The sequence below is a fragment of the Anoplophora glabripennis genome, unplaced genomic scaffold, assembly GCF_000390285.2.
Source record: "Anoplophora glabripennis isolate ALB-LARVAE unplaced genomic scaffold, Agla_2.0 scaffold100, whole genome shotgun sequence".
Lineage (NCBI taxonomy): Eukaryota > Metazoa > Arthropoda > Insecta > Coleoptera > Cerambycidae > Anoplophora > Anoplophora glabripennis.
In genome coordinates, this window is record NW_019416223.1 from 75,088 (window position 1) to 97,633 (window position 22,546).

The window sequence follows — 22,546 nt, forward strand, 5'->3', positions numbered from 1 at the left end:
TAAGAAGAAAACTAAACTGGTTTGTAGAAAATGGGTTACTTTGATACAATAGCGAATATCATAAAGTGTCAAGAAAACAAAAATAACCAACGACTCTGCTAAAAATGACAAAATCGGTCCGCGATTCGGCGGCCACCCCGGTTCGGCCGGAGAAGACTGCAACCGGCGAATATCCCCGTCCGCTGTCGGCGTCTGTGGCTGCGTCCTCGCATATACATTCCATACAGTTTCTTCTCTACCCCGAGGCGAGCCAATGAAACTGTACAGCAAATACTCGTTGCCTAAGAGCTAACACGGCGGTTCCCCCGCTCGCCAAGTATTTAAAGTTGCAGCGCACAGAATCGCACGAGTTCATTCCCTGCCGGCCGCCGTTAAGCTCGCCCATAGTCCTCCGTGCGGCCCCCACACCGTCACCGAATTCGCGAACACACTGTACAACAGTCGCATTTGCCAGTTTAACTTAGTGCCCTTCCCTCCCGACCACCCCGGTCTGGACTTACAGTGCTTCGCCCGTCCCTTCAGTTTTTCACCGCCGAAGAAGTCTGCATCGAGGTAAGTTAAGGGCCGAGTGACAAAGTGCTCTTCCTCTTCTTCCCAGTGTGATAAGGTGTACAGTGCACAAGTGGTAATCAGGATATGTTGCGTAGGGGCTCTTTTAAAGGGACGGCCCTTGTCTCGCATTGTCCCTATGAATATGGCTCGCTGAAAGTGACTGTGGATGATATTTGAGGTTCCACGCATTTTTGCTGGCGAAATTTCCATGCAAAACCCGCATTTTGTTTGAAAATATAAAAATTTACTCAAAAAATATGACACAATGAAAATGTAAGTAACGAAATAACAAAAGACAACAAAAAACAAAGAAATATTTCGAAGGAACGACTAGAATCAGGACTAAAATATTTTTTGCGATTTGATTTTTTAATAAAAATTAAATTATTATAAAAAAATTGTTCAAAACTGATATTCTATATGAAAGAAAGTGATAAGTCATAATTTTTAAACGTATTATAAAATATAATAAAAAGTTGCTTAATTTTTTTTTAATAAGACTGAAAAGACATCTCCAAATCCATCTAATTTTTTATTATTGAAAAAAGAATATGTGTACATTAATCTCCGTGGTCTCTGTTGGAAGCCTCAAAAATCTTCTAAACCTACTCAATATTCTTACCATTTAATTAATGGTGTTGAACGATGGATAAATAGATTTTATTTAGTTGAAAAAACGTAAATTTCTCAATTTATTTAACTCGGTTCTAGTTGGCCTTGGAAAATTTCCATTCCGAGCAGACAAAGCAGGAAAGAAAACTCGAGTTTTCAGTTTTTTTTTCGAAACATTTAAGAAACGGTGCGACTTAACTTCAATTTCTTATAACAATTTCAAATGCTCAACTGTTCGGTAAAATTTTTTCTCGAAAACTCCGGCACGAAACGGCCGTTTCCAGCAGAAATTCCAGTCTGGCCAAAAGGACCTTGCCTCCGTTCTCGAATGCATTCCGTCCAGCCTGGCAGAAACCGAGAGAGCGCGACGAAATCGCAGAATAAATACCATTACAAGATTTGCAATGCACATAAGTATATACATGCTTATAAATGTGCATAAATATTGTCAGAGTAAATACAATAATAAATCGGCGATGTATCAGACATAAAAAATGTAGTCTGAGAGGCTAAGGTCAGCGCTGCAAAGTGAAATAAATAAAAGCCAGAGACCTGCGACCGGCATATTCACGTAACTGTTTTGCCAGCCGGCACAATCGGGTTTAAGTTCGACAACTGTACGAAATATATTTCTACGTACCAGCGTCCGATATTACACAGAAAAGTTGTCTGAGTTTCAAAGTTGAAGGTAAATGCAAAAAATAGCGATGTACGTCTTGAAATATTTAATAATAGACTCGTTTCTTTCGAGATGATACGGGAATAAATTATTATTTCAATTTCACGCGAATTTAAAAGTTTTAAGAAACGATAATATTGTGTTATATATGTCTCTGCAAAAAAATGCTATTTAAATATCAAAAATATTCAAAAAGTTAATGTAAAGGGAAAATAATTGGAAGAAAATCCAGTTTCAAATCCAAAACGCTATTACGGAACCTAATCATTCAGGAAACTTTTAAGGGGGATAAATATAACTTGACATTTTTTTGTTTTATTTAATACAAACATTTTTTTTGCGTATTTATAGAAAAATGTAACTATTTTTTTCATTCAAGGAATAATTTACGTTTTATTTTATTTTTAAAAAAATAAATTCAATATTTAATGTTTTTGTTACTATTTTCTCTAATTTGTATTTTATGTCCTTTATTGGACGTTACCTTATAAGCTGCTGGATGCATTTGGTACTTTTCTAGACTGAAAATATTGAAAAAAAAAACGGTACTTCGCTCGACTAAATCGCTCTTGGGTCCGCCCATGTACTTAAGGGAAGCAGAATTGTCGTGGGAAGCGAGTCGTGTTTGTTCTGCTGGTGAGTCTCACACAGGGATGCAAAGTACGTCGGCAAACAGCGGTGATAAAGTAAAGAAAATGGAGTTTGTTTAGCGTGTAGAAAAATCAGGAAACGCCAGGAACTGGCATCTATCGAGTGCTTTCCTACGTCCCACGTCTACTGAGCTGAGCTGAACTTGATCTTCATCTACTTTCTATAAATAGATGCGGCGTACACCAAAGATATCATATTTTCCGGTTTACATTCACCTGACGTCTATTTTTATAGAATTCTATCCGCAACGATGTGTCCGTTATGATAAAATCTAGATAATAGATATATTATTTATAGGCAGAAGGCGTTGTAATTTATTTATTCCTTCAACTAGTTTAATGAGGATTTTACATGCAACATTGATAGCGCCTTCAATTTATTATTAAATTATTTCATATTTTTTATAATTCTTTTTGTATTGTATTTATTTGTTTTTGCTCTATTCTTTATAGAAATTTTATAGCAATTAGATGACATATTTTTAACTCTGTTTCCATTTTTTTTCTCGAACAAACTAATGATGTAATTTACCATTTCGTACTTTTTTTAAATATAAGATAAGTAATTTTTTATGTCAAAGCCCATTAACTTCGGAAATTTATTTACAATTAAAGTACTTAATTATAAGCTAGTGTTGAGCTCTTATAGGTATATCTTCCCCAAATTAGCATAAATTACCTTTAAAATAGACTAAAGTGCTCATGGACATTAAGTAGATCTTTTCAAAATGCAGTATCCACTTTACCTCGGCATGTCAGTCTTAAAAAAGACACCCAACGGCTATACTTTTTATAGGCATTTCAAACACTTGCTGGCTTGGTCTTCTGTGCTAAATTTAGTGTCTGTGAAGTAATTACTAATTTTCACACATAAAGCAAATAATTTACAGTTTATTTGTTTTAATTAAACATTCCTTAGCGAATCCGCTTTAACTTCGATTCAAAAGTGTAGTGAAATTCGTAACGAAATTTAATTAAGCAGCAAAAATTCTATTTTCGTAAAAAAATATGTTCTAAATAGATTACTACCCTCTCAGATAATGAATAAAACTAACAATACATCTTAACCTGATCCACCAGATGTGCAAGCTTAATGATGCTGTTACCGTAAAAGTGAAATATGGCAACCGGATGTAGATCAATATCTGCTGGATCTCTTAGTGCCGTAGTGTACGAATAACGAAATAAAATATGGCCGCGAGCCCCGACGAAAACAGAGAAGTTTTATTGAGCCGCTCATATTTCTTGCTTTATTATCCTTTTCCCATCGTGTGAGGCAGCTTTGCTGATGCAAAGCCGACGTTTTCGAAAACAACTTAAATTGGTGTAACTGAACGCATTTCTATAGAAAATTTCAGTAATTAATTTTCACTATTGCAGATTATGTACGACTGAATGGACATAATTAATTAAATTGCCGTAATAAGGATTTCATTTAAAAGCGAATTCATTTTAAGTCTTAGATTAAACTGATTTGCAGAGAAATCAAAGAATATGTCATTTTAGTTACAGTCAATTTTTTTGACAAACTTATAAGTTGTTTGAAATTCCAAACTGCTTCATTTGAGTAAGATTTGATTTTATGAAGGTTAAAAGTCAATAATACAAACTTATAATCCGAGTTATAATCACACTACAGGAATCCTTGACAATTTTTGTATTTTTTTTAGTATATTCTTTAATATTTTTCTTTTTATTCTTTTACTCGCAAGCAATTAAAAGTTAGTATTTCTTCTAATTTCCACAAACGCATTTATTGGTCTTTGATAACAACAATTGCTAAAGATTTTCACTGGTTTTTGAATGGAATGATTTTTATAAAAAATTCCGTATCTACTGACGCTGTGATGAGCCGTTTGACAAATATAACAGGTCTCTTAGTTGACACAGTTAAGAAGTTGGGTAGTTTAGACAAGGTTAAATTTGAGACAAAATTAATTCCTGTTTGCAAACAAGTTTCCGAACTAATCCGTCCAAAGTCGTTTTCCTTGATGAATCACTGCCATTTTTTTACCAATGTCGTTGACACCAGTTGATGAGCACGATCTCATCATATAACAAGTTGCAGAAATAACCGGGTACTGTTATTCTCGCTCCGACTCGACTCTTTGTTACCTACGATAAATTAGAACGCAAACGATCATCACTTTGCTTTTGGAAAGAGGAAATATCGATGATCAATTTCAACTTTACAAAACCCGTTACCGAAAAACAGTCCTGGGCGCCGTATCTAGATCATTTAAATACTTGTTACATATAACCTCGCGTAATAGAACCAGGTTAAATGTCTTGAGGTCGTCTAAGCCGTTCAGCGATGGCATATGAAGCAGAAGTGAAAGGTGATAAAAATCCGTCACGAAAAAAGCAACGGTAACACGAGATTTTCTGGTACTCCCCCCCTCGACCGAGATAACTGCGAATTCTAATGGAATTTTTATTAAAATGTTGACTGATGGCTGGTTCTGAGAAAAAAGAAATTACATGTACAGGTACTGTTGCAAAACAATATAGCTGTAAATGGGGCATGATGAGTGACCTTCGAATGCTTTTTTTGTGGGCTGGTTTTGGTGAATCATATTCTGATGGCGTTTAATTTATTATTGACGTTGCGGAAAGCCCGTTCGATGAGGCCGAGCAAAGTTTCTGCCGTGACGTGTGGAAAATTTTATCTTAGTTTGGCACACTTCTACACTGCAAATCATTCCTAAGGAAAAAAATAATAGTTTCGGGCGTAGCGATGTAATTAATGCAGTTTATTTAATTTCCAGAATCGAAATACTTGTAACTGGTTTCATGATTTGATGAAATATTTGCTGTAGAGGACAAAATCACATTCATAATTGGATATTAAGGCATATATCACGTCCAGACATAAATCAAAAACAGATATTGATGCGTGTGAAGTGATCATAAAAAAGCAATTTCCAAAAATTTACAGCTCCAATTTAACGCAGAATGAAGAAGCTATAAAACGTATATAAGCGCGTGTGTAACCATATTGTTCACAAACTATTGCTATCAAAGTTTAGGACGTCCGTATCCGCTCAGAATGTTTAGTTTATAGCGGCAGACAATGGAACGCCAGTTAACTTGGGATGTAACACCTGGATGAGGTGCCTTTTTATTCTTTGTGTTACATACAGAGGCATTATATTCTTGGGGATTAATATTACAGTACCCGCTTCAATAAGGACCTAGAAATAGCAACGATTATGCACATGCCAGATGTAGAGCCAGAACTAAACAGAGAACAGACGTTATTTTGAAGTTTGGCATGAGGTAATCATAATATGATATACAGGATGTTTTGAAGATAGATGCAGTAAATTCAAGAACCAGTAAAAAATAAAAAAAGTGTAATATTTCATATGAACTGTCTATTATCTTATATGCATAAGGTACTCCAATGAAATTTGCGTGTAAGTTTTTGGAGATGCAGTGTTTGTTAGTTTTGGTCTATCTCGTAAAGGTTTGCAAACATTTTAGAAATAACTATTTGAGTTCAAGTGTTCTGCATTATTGACTATAGCCCTAGGTACCTTCTACCCCTAAATATTGCTTTTTTTCATTGGCTACATTTGTTGCAGTAGAAATAAACCTTATTGTCAGGGTTTTAGTTCATTAAATATAAAATTATTATTTATAACACGACTTCCTAAGAAATTTGTTATTATTTCCTGACAAAATCGTGTTTTCCTCGTAAATTTAGCCTTAAATGGAACAATAAGAACACATTTTTTTATATTGAAAGAAACACACTGGCACAATACATTGCATTTTTTTTCTCTAAAACAATACATTTTCCACAATTTGAAAGAAACCACCTTCACTTTTATGCGCAAAATGGAATTTTTCGGTTTGATACATAGTTCAGAAACCTTAAATTCATTAAAAAATCATATTCTTAAACGTCGTTAGGGAAAGTATAACTTGCAACTCTACACTATAATTGAAAATTAAAAATTGAAACGCATGTCCTTACAAACTTACTAGTACCAAATTTCAGGGAAATACTTTGTTCTTTAAAAAAGATTTCGACAAAATTTGCTTTTAAAAATCGTCTTTTACGGACTGTATATGAAAAATAAAAGACAATAGTTCAATGGTTCATAGCGAAGAATCGACTTTTGTGGTGTTTTATGAACCTTTGAATTTGTGCCACATTTTTCCCAAACATCCTGAACATGGTGAAATATAATTCTATATATATTTGACAAAAAAATAAATGAGGAGCATAGAATAATTTTATTTAATTTCTTAACAGTGGCGTAACATAAGTTTCTCATAATGGCTACTACACACCGCCCGACAAATCTACATCATTTTGCCCACAAACGTACAAAAAACATTTATAAAAACTGTTTGCAAACATTTGTGTAAACATTTATATATTTCTTTCTTTATTTATTCGGTATAGGTATATATTTTAAATTAATGAAATTAACCCTTACGTCAATTGTTTACGTCAATGCGTATTCATCTTCTGAACTGATATTGACTTTTCGTGTTTAAATATTTTTTGACAGTTTAAATCTGTTGCATTTTCTATGGATAGAAATATCATATGAAAATCCGTAGAATCTTTTAGTGTGACGTCACATATTTAGGCAAATTGCTAAGTTGAAATTGTGCAGACTGAATTTGACCCTTGTTTACTATTTACACAGATACTATAGAAATGAACAATTACAAATTAACTTATTTTTGCAAGGATTTAGAAGCAGTTAAGAACAGCCAATACGTGTATCCTAAAATAGATACACTAATGTGTTTAAAGCTTACAAAAACCTATATAAAATAATATTCTTAAGTTTAAATAAAGTAAAAATTTTACATTAGCCGTGTTGCTCCTAATGCGCATGCTCGAAAAGAAAGATCTTGTTGATATATCATCGCTGTCATAATTAACGTATTTTCTCTTATTTTGTTTAATCTCAGTAGGTATTCTAGTGTTACCAAGTATTTTTTTTATTGTTTTTCTTGGTGCTCTGCTGGGTAAGTCTGTTTATCGAGTGTCTTTTTTTTTCAAGTGGTTTATTATAAAAGTAATCTTAACCAGAACCAAACTTTTCTTGAATGAAATTACCTTTAATGCGCATGCTCAGTAACACTGATATAATTTTAATTTATTAATTACTATAAAGGGCAATATTCTATAAATTTATATAATATAAATTCTATAATTCTTTTAGTTTCTCACTTGGGGTTTGAAACTTCTTAAATATTTCTAATGTTGCCCGAATATCACGATATTTAAGGTCACGACAAAGAAGACATTTTTTTGGCACTCCAAAGTGCGTCGATTTAGTAAAGAAAAATGAGATATTCTTCATGACAATGTGTACTATGGGGTTGTATATTATTTGGCGTATGCGACGTCACTACTAAAAAGGTCTTTTTGAAACACATCTAAGTGTTCAACTAAATAATCGCAGTTTTTTGTAATTTTCATTAATTTGCCTTCTCCAAAATTTCGTTTTTTATTGTAACCTTTGTGTTCGTCTATTCTAATAGACAGGTGCTATAATATTTTTTTATTTATGTCAAAACATTTGTTTACAGCCAGACGATTTTGTTTTAGCATTGGGCAACTGTCTAAAAATATTTGTACTGGAAAATTGTTTATAAATCTGGACTAGACTCTATGAAGCTGATTATAATTTTCAAATAGGAAATTTTGGCAAAATATTACTATTTTTACATTTCATTCTTCTTCAAGTCATGTATCCACTTAACACCCTTTATATCCCTTTTGCATTTTGCCATTTTTTCTTTAAGCAGTTAGAACCTGGCGCGCATAAAAGCTGCTCCAATAGAGCTGTTTCAACATAAAAACGTGAATTATCATCATTAAGAAAGAGCAATTTCATGAGACTATAGACAGGGAGCAATAATTTCCTGCAGCTACGGTACATCTGACATGGAAGACCGGACTAAAATAATAGCTGTGAGATGTTCCCTTGAGATTTCCCCATGCAAGACAATGCCTGGATTTTATGAATTACAACAAGTTACTTGTATTTATGTACGTCTTGCGTTGCGGGTATATCTGTGCAAAATCAGCGAGTGTGTATCTTCTTCGTATAGCACGTGGGAACACCTCACAGTCAAGGCCAACTGTACTGTTAGCATATTCTTCTGTGTGCATCCGTCCATGCCAAGTCGAGCTCGTGCAGCGTCTTCTCAGAAAATTGCCACAGGACGTCCATGCGATACGCAATGGAAAATAACGACTGAAAAAGCGCCGACTTTGGTCGCGTCCGCTCAGAACTGAAATTTAATGCAATTAGAATCGGATAAGAACGTGTTTGTAACTGCATTCGTTTTAAGAGAATCAATTCAGTCCACACTGGGAAAAGGTGTACGAAAAATTACGTCAAGTGATATGTTGCAGAACTAAAAATCATAATAATATAATTCCCAAAGATTTTCCCATTTATAGGACAAAAATGAAATGGGAAATGATAAAATTACCAAATCATCAGCTGGCCAATAATAAAAATTTATTCCAAATTGTACAAAAGTGGGTATACTGTGGTTTTGGGCCCAACTGATTACGAATTTGATATCAAAATAGAAAAATTCAAAATGGCGGATCCAATATGGCGGAATAAATTTAAAAAAGTCGAATAACATGACAAAAATAGATGTTTCGGACAGCACTGATTTTTATGACAACACTGACTAAAAATTTCATGTTGAAATTGAAAAATTTAAAATGTCGGGTTCAATATGGCGGACGAAATTTGACAAAAATGGAATAAACTAACGGAAGTGGATATCAGGGGTTTTTGATTTATGGGAAAATTCAATTTATTGTAAAGCAGACAAATTACAATTCTTAAAAATTCGTCATTTGATCATGTTATACTTACTGTTGGATATTGTTGAAAGTCAAGGGCTCAGAGTTAAAGCTTTCTTTCTTTAATATTATTTGTTACTCAAATTTTAATACGTATAAATGAATACTTGAGTGTTTTGAGTTTGGAACTTAGCAGATCTGATCAGGTCAAACGGACCTCGGATTAGGATTAACCGACCTCAAAAATTTCCATTTCTATGTGATACTAGAGTTTTCTTTCTCTTTATTTACTTATTGCCCTTTACTATTCTACTTATACCTATATGTATTTTTCCAAACATTATTTTTACTTATTTTATAACAAGTGCAATACTCTTTTCACTTTTTGTTCGACGAAATACTTGAATTACGATTTATTGCAACATTTGCTTTATTATTATCGTAAAATTGAAAGCGCCGATGTTTTTTCATAATATTATAGTAAATTGATCATAGACTACGGGTCAATAAGTAATTTAGCCTTATAGTGTCTTATATATAACTTTTAAGTTCACTTTTGAATGACTTTCGTAATAAATTTAAGCATTATTTGTCATAAACAATAATGAAAATAAGTAGACAATGAATAATTAATTATGAATAATTTATAATGTTGAAATACTTTACATACCTCCTGGAACAACGTCCATTTTATTACGACTTTATCAGAACAATAAATAAATTTTTACAGCACTTTGAACATGTGATGTACTTTTGTGTTCGCTTAAATAAATATCGTTTGCAATGAACTAATCCTAGTTTTGGATATTGCCTAGCATATATAGTGTGAAAAGTAACTAATAATAAGTTCAGTTTTGTAATAAATCTTATTTGAATGTTAATTTATTTTTACTGTAATATCACATTTCGTCTCTTTATTATTAATCTACATATTTTAAGATGTAGATGACATAAGATTATTAAAAATATATCTCAGCTTAATGTGAACTAACAGTTTTTCAGAGAAAATAGGTTATTTTAATATTAATAAATCAATGATTTATAAAAAGTGAATTGTTTTTTTCACCAATAGTGTACGTATTTCTTTCTTGATTAGTCTCTGTTGACAGTTTAATGACTAAAAATAATTGGCGGATTGTTAAATTGGGTTTTATTATAAGTTTATGAAACTACAACAGTAACATTATGTCCATATCTAAAACTGACTATTTAAGATTATTACTTGTTTGATCCTAACTTCCACAGTTTCTGCATCTATTTTAATTAGAAGCAAACGGAACACACCACTCTGTAACTATATGCACATGTTGTATTATGAATATGATCTAAGAACAACAAGAAACACTACCTTTTGATATAGTCCATAGTAGCCTACTGAACTACACAATACACTACAAGCACCTTGCAAACATAGTCGCCATGATGGCAAAGATACGACTGTCAGGGGAGAACACAACTCGGTCACGTGATTGGAGTAATTTTTAAATAATATTTTTTACTATTGAACTGATGATAGTTTTAAACTATAATAAAAATTTTATTTTTATAGCCAGCTGGTTTACATTTAAGAAATTTTATATTTGGCAGTATGATGAGATGATTTTCATTCAATGTTTAATTGTAACGTTTATTAAATAAAAACGAATATAAATTTGTATTAAAAATTTATTCTTTTAATTCGCCTAACAATTCTAAAATCATAAATAGTTATTATTAAATCCAATTTGTTAATTATAGGCAAACCTGTTGCAAACTGTTTCTTTTTTAATTCAAATAAATCAAATTGTATTGAATGTAACTGGTTTAACTCGATGTAACCAGCATACATGTTAACTAACTGCATTCAAAACAACCGATTGCTTTAATAGAAAGTAATTGTTTTTTCAGTGTAGCATTTCGTTTATTTTTTATTAAAACAATTATTTTTGTATATCACAATTATATGTTGTCCAGATTTTAACTTATAAATATACCTAATAGTACCATAGCGAAGAAATTTCCTTTTTTTCAAAAACTGCACAACTGATGAAAAGATTGCCTTACAATTTAATGTAATTTTCGACCTTAAATTTTAGAAAAAATTAATTCCAAAATAAGATATATTTCTTGCTTTTTTCAAAATGAACACATACGTATTAAGAATTTAGCAAAAATTTCTAAAGTATCTGCATCGATATCCGTTAAGAATTTACTCGATCATTTATTCATTACACTTGGACATTTTTTTAAATATGCATAACAAATATAATCCGCGTTTATCTTCCCCGAAATAAAAGTTCAAGCACCTAATGCATTTATAACATAATTACTACTATAAAAGCATAATTCTCTATGCTCTACCCAACAAACCCATTAAATGTATGCTCAAGTAAGTGACGAGCAAGACAAGGTGAGTGGACGCTCTTTCATTCATTTCTGTGTTTCGTATTCTATTAGTGAATGCAGTTAAAATTTAAACGGATGTTAAAAACCTTCACACAATTGATTGGCACTCCGGCAAAGCTAGAATTACTCAGAAAAATAACCCACGCGGTCGATTCTCAGTTTTATATAAATAAATGTAAAGAAGACGCCTATCTAAACATTGCAAACTAATATTTACGTACTGGGGTTTGTTGGCTGACTGATCGTTGTAGTCTCTTTCATATAATTTAAACATTTTTGTTTTATCTGCCAGAATTATGCAAAATATGTGTCGCTTCCTATTTATATATTAATATTATTAGTCTGTACAAGGTGATAAGGTCCTTCCTTATAGGTAAATCCGTTGAATTTACGCAAAAAAGCTGCAAAGTTTGCAACAAAATAATCAGTTGTGTGAATCTCCCGCGAGGCAGTAAACTACAAAAAGCTGTTGCAATCGAACGCTCAATATGGAGATATCTAAAGATATAACAGGCATTGTACCGTACTTGTAACGTGTGACAAGAATAAATGTCGCGCGAGGATTATCTTTATTTTCCTTTTATGCCACCTCGAGAAAAACGTACATATCCGCCTAAGATTCATTTACAATTCAATAGAATCTCTTGACGTCTAAGCACATTGTGGGTGTTCTGAAATACCGAACTGCAGAAAATTTGTTAAGGGACGAAATGCGGTTAAAATGTAGTGAAATCATACCTAACACTTGAGAATCTTATTATATAATTGTCAAGTGTCGTGGTGAAGAACGAAATGTGAACATAAATCACTGTGAATTTCAATTAAGTATTTTGTAGTCCAAAAAACGCAAATAAAAGAAATAAATCAATTAACTTTGAATGCATATCGAAAAGTCGACAGATTTGATTTACTTACATAAAAGAACGTTCTACAAATATATATCTGCAAGTAATTTTGGTCGCACAAAAAACGCAGAACTGCTGACATTTCGAACATAACAATGGATTTATTATTTATATAAGTATTTACGCTTGAAAACTTAATTCACACCTATCAGGTCTACATTATTTGCATTAAGAACTATTAACCTGAATTAGTCAGACCTCGATATCTGACATAATAAACATTCAAGAAGTGAGTAACGAACTCAACGAAAGTAGACGCTGTGTGGGCATACCAGATACCGAATTTCTTTCGAGCAATGTTGTCATTTGCAAAGGTCGACTTGTTGCTCCTAAATGATGCATATATTAATATTTTTTTAGATGCTTGTGTCGAAGACCTTGCCTTAATTGTTATTAATGTTAATTTTTTATGAACAAGTATACGTGCATTGTTACAAAGTACATGATTATGCAATTTAGGGGTAGGTAGGTTATTTGACTAGACGTTGATCCAAAAAAATAATAAACTTACCGATAAACTAATTTATTTAAATAGGTAGCCAATTCAGAGTAAGAAATAGAAAATAAACAAAAGTTTTAAAGGAAAAAAATACAGAATCATGAAGCTGTGGCTGACAAAACACAATTAATAATATGAAAAAATCTATCTAGAAAAAATGTCCGTGACATTTTCCGAAAATTATATTTTTTTCAAATTTTATTGATTATATTAACTGAAATAAGAAAAAAATTAAAAAAATTACTGTTAAAATTCATTGTCTCCTAGGTAGTAGTTTGCAAGTAGTTACCTTTTCGTGTCATTAGAGGTGATTTTTCAAAAAAGTGCAATTTTTGCAAAAACAGAATTAACATTTCTCTTAATATAAAAAAAAAATCAGTTGTCTCTTGCAATGTGCTTCAGAGTCAATAGAAAAATAATGATCCTTAGCGAGATTATTGCGATTTATTATTTAAAAGCATATATGTTTCATTTCGATCTAATGTATCCTACTTTGGAAGTATATGTTTTTAACAGCACACCTCTATAAGAGTCAGTATCGCCACGAGAAGACCTAATGCACGATGGAAATAGACAAAGACAACGCACGACAACCATAAAATTAGATTTAGCTTCAAATGCATCAAATACGAGTTTATCTGCAGAATTTATTTAACGGGTACCTATATTTGAGTAAAAGTACTCTATTTTGGTTCAAATATTATTACAAATGAGTAAAATTATCAAAATGATCAATATTGAGTGTACTTTTGTTGCTTTCGCTCACACCGATTGTTGTAGTGTATTTGTAGATATTGTTTAATATTTATATAGCTCATATGGTTTTGTAACATTTAAGGTTAATCGACTGAAATTATATTGTTAAATTTTCATTAGTCATAACACATACATATAAAAAGACTTCTTAAATCAAAAATAATATTGTATATGTATGTACGCAAGATATATACTCTTGATATTTATATACCACAATCTTAAACTAAGTAAAATGTCTTCCATCAAGGAAAAGTTGTTTTAAGTGAAGAAATTTTATTTAGTTGAAATAAGCGTCAAGGATATATTTCTCTGCGTGTATACAATAAATATATTATTCTTGATTTAAGAAAACGGTTGTAATGTAATTAGAATATAATAAGTTGGGCAATAAACAGATAAATGTTGAGTAGCGTTACATATTTTAGAATGATTATAAGAGAAATACGAGACTGGCCTGTCAATTTTAAGTCCATAAGGAAACATCGAAAAGTACAGTAACCAACGAGTATTGCCTTTTGGTGTAAGAAAGGTTTTTCAGTAACACCTTGTTTGAAGAAGACACACATCGTTTGCAGTTCCTCTCACATTTAACTAAGACTTAAGTTAAAATTCAAACATTTACTCGAGGGTAGACCCTTGTAAATAAGATTCCATGGGAACCGTGATGGCGGCCTGAGGCCAGTTTGCTCAAGGTGTTACGAGCCCATTCTCGGGACATATTTATGATTTGTCCATTTGTCGAATTTACAGACAAACAAATATATTACTATGAAAGAGCTAATAGGTTAAATGGAAACGGTGTTTTCGTAGTCTCTTTAACTAATTAAGAAAGTTGGGTGGTTCTTGTTTGCTTCGGATAAACGATGAGAATATTTCGATAGCTTCTCATTACCGACAGTCACCGTTAATAAGGTTCAATTTTTTTCATTGTTTACTTTATGCAATTTAAACTTCATTGTTCTTAATTTCAACTTACTTGAGTGCAAAAATTGCATAAGCTAAATCTGGATCAAATAATTTATTAGGTTAGACGCTATTTGAAATCTAGGACTGGCACAAATTAAAATGAAATATAACCCATACTTTTTTATAAAGCAAAAAATAATTTGTAATTTTTCGGTTGGTGTAACTGTATTACATGTTAAATGAACCGAAAAAACATTTTTATGTATGTTTTTTTCGGCAAAACTACTTGAAATATGTAAAACTTGCAGTGAAAGCTTAAATACAGAGTGAAAAGTTTAACTGGATCAAATTCTGTAACTTAATAAATAAATGTTTGTCGAAAATTCCTGAAACACTTTCATTTTTATTTTCAATGGAGCATATTACAAAGGGTTTTGTTTATTTTTTGATTATGTGGTGGTGCAGCAACCCCCAGTTTTTTTTAAGGGAAGGGTAGGTTAATTAATTTTTTATTTTAATATTTTAAAGCTTTTTTTTTCAATTGCAAATACAATTATGTATTTTCTTGTTACTTTTTGTAAGAAATGTGTCGAAATAAATAAGGGAATCTGAAACTACTTTAAAGCAAAAAATGTTATAACAAAATTGTTATAATGAATGAACTGGAATTTTTTTTCAATACAATCATAACTTTACCAGAAAGCAAATAAAATGAAATTTGACGAAAAAATGTGGCACGACACAAATCAAAACATGCGTAAAAAATTAGGATGAACCGAAATGAATACGCCGTTTGCCGGTATCGTGATGCACAATTAATAGAAACTATATGTAATATAGGGACAATTTCAGCTAATGGACTGGAATATTACCTTCATTTTCTGCAGTGTAGAATTAAATTAATAAATACTCCACAGGAACAAGAGTACTGCATTTTAGGACGTTTGTTTTTATACACTTGATGTTCAGTAACCATGCAATTACCATCAATCAAGCAAACGTTAATTATCCTTTTCGGAAGGACACGAATATTCCACGGCAATTTTTTCAGATAATATTAACTTTAATATGTTTGTGACTGCGTCAGTTTTGGATAACAAATAGTCTTAATAAACTTGCAGACAGCTATTACATCAAATTAAAAGGCAACGAATCGTAATTTTTTTTGCGGACCAAACAAAATTAATTAACAATGAAAAAGTAAAGGTTGGAATAGGATAATTTCGTCTAATTACCCGTTTCAAAACCAACTTGATATTTATCATTGAATAAATCATCGCGTTTAATTGCTCTGTGGTAAAACTACCATATAGTGGAGTAATAATTGTTTCAAAGCTTTCGGTAATCGGTGTCGATCGACCCACGCGCAAATAAAATCGAGGATTCACTGAACTTTATTGTAATTTGATACCACGCACATACGCTTACGAATATGTAAATTTGTTACGCATGAAAGAATTCAAGTATTAAATCTTTCCCGATTTATCGTGGTCGTTACCTTTCACACAGAAAAATAAGTCCAAACGTTGCGTCATTTGTAACGCGCAAATTTAAATGAAGCGACGCCGTTTTGTCACCTTTGTACGTAGGCATTTATAGACCAAACGGTTGTCTTTTTGTTATTAATATACAAAATATGTTGCATTTAAATAATTTTCTGCTACAGATTCATACGATTAGACAAGATTTTTAAGGTTAAGGTAAAACCTTGGCTAATATTTTACGAATTTAAATTATTTGCACATAAAATATGCCTACGTAGTAGTTATTATTCAAATATTGAACTTGAAACTTAAAGCAGTTCCTGTTTCTGTACTGATGGTAATAAAATACAACTTTATTCAAAGCCATTGGTTCAAAATTGCGTATTCTTTTTTGTACTCGTTCCAATTCTGTTCCAAGTCTTATGAACTCGATTGTATGTTCTTGGAGATGCGTTTTTGCTGGACTCTATGATGTTCCTACCCACATGTATGCCCACTGTACCAATTTTACATAAACAAGTTTTTTAGGGAATTTTTTGGTTACGTGTATCTTTTGTAAATTATTTGTTTATATCGGCATCGGCCAAATTTTATGGTCAGACTTAGCCAAGCGTATAATATTTATTGGACACGATGTACAGTTACAAGTTTGTCAGCGTTTTGTGTAGCATTAAAACATATTTTTCCGTTACACTCTTTTTATCTATTAATATTTAATATTTCGTATAGTTCATTTCGTTCATAATAACCGATAAATTACAATTCTGCTGGGAGTTGAAGATCCAGTACCTATTTATTTTACATTTCTATATTGTCTACGTTCATTTGTATACCAATGGCAGTCTTGCATGTTATTAACATTTTTTTATCTCTTTTTCCAGGACGCGCCATGTCGGCGTGGACTCAACTGAAAGAGCCAGGGCCGGCTTTAATCATTTTAGTGCTGGCTGCGTTTTCACAAGTTGTCAGAGGAGGTAAGTTTTTCAATATTCCTTGTACATATACTTAATACTTCTGTGAAATAACGTGCAGACAGAAGGAATCATAACATTACTATGTCAAAATAAACATGTTTATACATTGTAAAATGGCAGGTACTCGCGTACTTCTATGAATAATATTTGCCTTACATAAAGGAAATCTCTAAACTATGAATGTTAATTTTCAATTAAAATAACTGCATAATTATTACGTGACATTGAAATTTAAATTAATTATTAAATCGTTCTGCTGACAGACAAGTACGAGAGTGGTTATTTAGCACATAAACTTTTTAATGGCATGCCAGCCGGTCTAGAACCGAGGCGAAGAACGATCCTAGTGACATTATCATCTCTGGTTGCAGAAGGCGGGCGGAAGGGGGTTGGGGGGAGGAGGGTAGAACATATTTAGATAATAATTTTCCAAATGATTAAATTTCTGTTAAATTTACAGGGGAAGAAAAATGAGGATGGGATTATGATCGAACTAAGAAAATCTAATTTCTGAAATATCAATTATCATTTTTTATATCATGGTATATTACAACGCATATTGATTAAAAAAAATGGCCCTTCACTAAGTTTTTAAAGCAAGTTCCTAAAATTTCAATAAAAATCTGAAAAGTTTTACTTTTCCAAACTGTGCTAGGAACAACCATTTTCGAACAAATTTCAAAAGAAGTAACAACCACAGGTAACTCGTGAAAATAATTATATTAATTACAAAATTCTTATACTTAATCAAGAAGAAGGCTATGAAACCTAACGAATAATATTAATTTCACATTTTAAACTAAACTTAATTGCATAAAGTATATGTTCAAAAACACTGGCGGTATTAAGATTCTATTTATATGATTTATCAGATCAATCGGTGTTGCACATACTAAAATTTTTATATGGAGGTCACAGTTGGTCAGAGATGTCAAAATAAGTACAATTCTTAAGATTCAGAGCTCTCTACTGCATTAAGTATAACAATTTTAATTTCACGGTTTGCATTTATCTGCTGCTGTTATTTCATTTGTAATTCGTTCGGAAATGGCTGGACTTAAATAATAAAAGTTTTGTTCCTTTTTTTAATTAAACTAAAAAAATTTACATTCGAAACTTGAAAAAATTTCTTAAGTTTTCTTTCAGTTTTTTCTTAACAAAATATATTTTAAAAACCCTTACCCACGATCAAGGCTATCAAAATTATTATCTGATACACTGAGGGAAATATCATTTAGCTATAAGTCTAAATTGATTAGCCCTAACAAAATATCTACTTTTTCCATATCTCCTGAAAGGTAAACACAGATTATCTTAGCAAAACTAATTTGAACTTTTTCAAAACCAAATTCAAATAAACTCTCCATTCTGGTTCCCGTTATACAGGATGTTTCAGAAAGACCTCTCGTAAATTCAGGGGGTGATAGTACGACAAAAAATAAGAATTTTTTGTCTTATGAACTATATGTTTTCGAGATACAGAGCGACAAAATAAAATTTTTTAAATAGAATTTGTACGAAAATTTCCAATATGAAATTTGGTATTTCGGGGTTTTTAAGGACGCCAAATACGCTAGTCTAATTATTTTTTGGATATTTCATAGAGGGCGCTAGTTACACTACATTCCTATTACATTTTAGGTTCTAATTTTTTTGAAGTAAGGTTCTTTACCATTCGGGCTCAAATTTAATATGTTCATAGGACCGTTTTTCCTATAAATAACTGAAAATTTAAAAACTGTAACGTTTACAGTGCCTAAATTGTTCAAAGGAAGAAAAGAAAAAGATTTAGTCTAGTGAGCTGTGAAAATTACATCATCCAGAGGCGTTTCTAGTTTCCTAACTTTTTAAAATTTATGGTACAAGTTTTTTGGGCTGTTGTTGTTTTTATTGTTCTCGGACTAATCTCTGTGGGGGCGGACCTGCCACCAGAACCCCTAGGCCCGCTTTGACGTTCATTTCGGTTTTTATTGTTGGTTTTAAGGTTGGTACGGACAAAACAACTCCTCAGGAAATACTTTCATGAAAAATCTTCGTGCTTTAAATATCAGCACGGCCCTTAAAAGTACTACAACTTTCTTATAATATACATAACTTTGTTATCGTTATACCAACGTTGTTTTTTACACGCTACCTATCATTTTCGATACGAAGGTTTCCAGTGAATCTCCGACACATTAGCAATAAAGCATCCGGCGGCTTCTTGCGCTTGAAGATATAACAAGCGATTCGACTTGCACCTTTTCGATCCCTAAAAACCCACCTTGCAACACCACACCGAATTAAATTGTAATTGTTGTTCGGCATTACCGCTGGTAGAAGATATTCGGTCGTAACTTCGCGCGACTGCTAATCGTCGGTCATTATTTTGCGAAACATCGTTAATAAAAACGACTGCAAAATACACTGTTAACATCGAAGTTAATTAAAGTGTAATGCGTTCGAATGTATACGTGTTAAAGCCAAACGAAAAGCTCTGCCGCACAACAGGTCGTTTTCCTTGTTTTATTTTGTAGTCTGTTTCGTAACAGCGCCTAGCTGGGAAAGTGTATTATGCCCGTGCATGTGGGCAGTTGCCAGATGATATAAATCAATACATATATTTGTTAGGTGTATATACAGGGTAGCCCATCGAAAACGTACCGCAAGGCATTACAAGGTAGTAAAGAACTTTTCGGCAAAATCCAAAAACAGGTCAAATTTGTTTCTGAGGGGGACAACTTTTGGCTCAAAAAGCATACCAAAATCTTCAACCCCCTAAGTGGGGGTGCTATCCCCTAAATTTTTTCAAATGGGAATGGGGGTCAAGTGGGGGGTCATTAGAAAGGGCTTTTAATTCTCTATACATCGATTCTTACTTTTTGAAAATCGATTCATTATTTTAGAAAATATGCAGCTTTGAAAATACGAACAATATTTTTGACGAGAAATGCGAAAATCGATTTAATTTTACTTCAAAACTTACGGTATTAGTCAAGTAAATGCTGAAAATGTTGTCCGCCAACTTGCATACAATGATACAGGTTGTCTTCAAACCGTTGTCGAACATTCTGGAGCACTTGCGGTGTTACTTCGCGACATACATTAATGATTCGTCCTCGCAGATCTTCCAAGGTATCAGGTGGAGTGCTGTAAACTTTGCTTTTAATGTGCCCCCAGAGAAAGAAATCTAAAGGATTTAAGTCGGGTGACCGAGGGGGCCACTCAATTGCACCTCTTCGTCCTATCCAGCGTCCTGGAAACGTCTCATTTAGGTAATTGCGCACATTGAGCGAGTAATGTGGAGGAGCTCCGTCTTGCTGGAAAATCAGTTCGTGTTCATTGTAAGCAGGGTCGTCCTCTATGATATTTGTTAGAGCTGGGTCGATGACATTTTGTAGTAAATCCAAGTACATATCGCCTGTCAAATTTCCAGGAAGGAAAAAAGGACCTACAATGGAATTTCCAAAAATACCTGCCCATACATTCAACTTCTGGGGGTGTTGGGAGTGTGTCTCATGGAAAATCCTTGGATTGGTATCAGCCCAGTAACGACAATTATGGCGATTCACTAAACCATTCAAGAAGAACGTACACTCGTCCGAAAAACACACATTAAAGAGGAAATTATCGTTTATCGCTCGTTCAGTCATTATTTCGCAAAATTGCAAACGACGATCAAAATCGTCTTCATTTAGCTCTTGCACTAGCCGAATCTTATAAGGATGGAATTTGTATTTTTTTAATATTCGTTGGACACTTGTACGACTCACTCCTGTCGCAGTAGCCAATTGCATTGTACTCAGCGTACTATCCATTGCCACTTGCCCCAATACCGCTATTTCCGTAGGTTCATTTAGTACCGGATTTTCAACCTGCCTCTTTTTGTTATGAACGGAGCCAGTTTCGCGAAATTTGGCCACCAATTCGCGAACAATTTTTCCAGACGCATGTTTCTCAGGATGCCGTTGGTTGAACAGTTCGGCGACCCGATTTCCGCATTCATTGTTTTTGAAAAAAAGCTCAATAATTTCTACTCTTTCTGGAATTGAGTACACCATAATTAATCAATTTAAAAGACTCGGCAGTATTGGTACTCTTCAACTACAAGTCACAAGACAGTTATCTAGCAACTTCTTGTGGCCTATCTAAATACGAAACAAAAAGCGGACAATTTTTTGCTCACCAAAATCAGGCTAAAGAATTCGCAAATCAGAAAAAAAAAAAGAATTCTTTTGAAGGAATTTACCAAGCTAATACCGTAAGTTTTGAAGTAAAATTAAATCGATTTTCGCATTTCTCGTCAAAAATATTGTTCGTATTTTCAAAGCTGCATATTTTCTAAAATAATGGATCGATTTTCAAAAAGTAAGAATCGATGTATAGAGAATTAAAAGCCCTTTCTAATGACCCCCCACTTGACCCCCATTCCCATTTAAAAAAATTTGGGGGATGGCACCCCCACTTAGGGGGTTGAAGATTTTGCTATGCTTTTTGCGCCAAAAGTTGTCCCCCTCAGAAGCAAACTTTACCTGTTTTTGGATTTTGCCGAAAAGTTCATTACTACCCTGTAATGCCTTGCGGTACGTTGTCGATGGGCTACCCTGTATACGGAGGTATGTGTTCAGCTTACTCTGTTCTCATCGCAAACATTATTTAATACGGGAGCTTAGCTAGAGAATTGAAATATGAAACTAGTTTTAGTTCTCATAACGGACAATTTTTCAGAACCAGTGTTCATATTAATTTTTTTCTTAAAAATGTTCTCAATTCCTCAATTCTCGCAACTCTTCTTACAACTGCTTTTTCCAAGAGACTTTTTTTTTAACAAATTAGCTATAAAGGAATGGGCACTTTGTTCGTGTTCATAGTTTAAAACGTTAGTAAAATAGTGTTTGCTAAAGTTTCGAGTTGTTTCTACAGTTCGGCAAATCTTGATTAGAAAAATTCTAATCGGCTTAAAGGCACAAGCTAAATTTTATAGCCGTGAAAAAATATATACAGAAATAATATTTACATAGTATAGATTCATGATCTTTGATGTTTTAGAGCACTTTATTAGAAAAATTAATCAGCAAATGAAATAATGAAAGGTCAATAAGCAGTTCAAATAGTCATGTAGCCAAGGAAAATAATACAAAAACAGACACTAATTTCGCGGAAAATAAATATTGAGCAGAAACCATCTGAAGCAGAAAACATGTGTTTATGGTAATACCACAAAATTTACAGTTTTTAATATCACATTTGCATAGCATTTCTACCATTTTTCCCAAAAACTTCGTCACCGCACGTTACAGTATAAATGGTTTGACATTAACGAATATTTTTAGTTTATTTATGTACAATAATAGTTATTTATG

General features: G+C 32.7%; 1 protein-coding gene across 2 annotated transcripts in view; it reads left to right on the top strand.

The window, feature by feature from the left end:
* The first annotated feature begins 371 nt into the window (after window positions 1-371).
* The window catches only part of LOC108907801 (titin), a 51,078-nt gene continuing 28,903 nt past the window's right edge, over window positions 372-22,546 (top strand). For both annotated transcript variants that reach the window (XM_018711600.1, XM_018711601.1), the window contains exons 1-2: window positions 372-552; window positions 17,112-17,204. In XM_018711600.1, coding sequence (XP_018567116.1) covers window positions 17,120-17,204 — 85 coding nt within the window. In that variant the 5' untranslated portion in view covers window positions 372-552; window positions 17,112-17,119. The remainder of the gene's footprint in view (window positions 553-17,111; window positions 17,205-22,546) is intronic.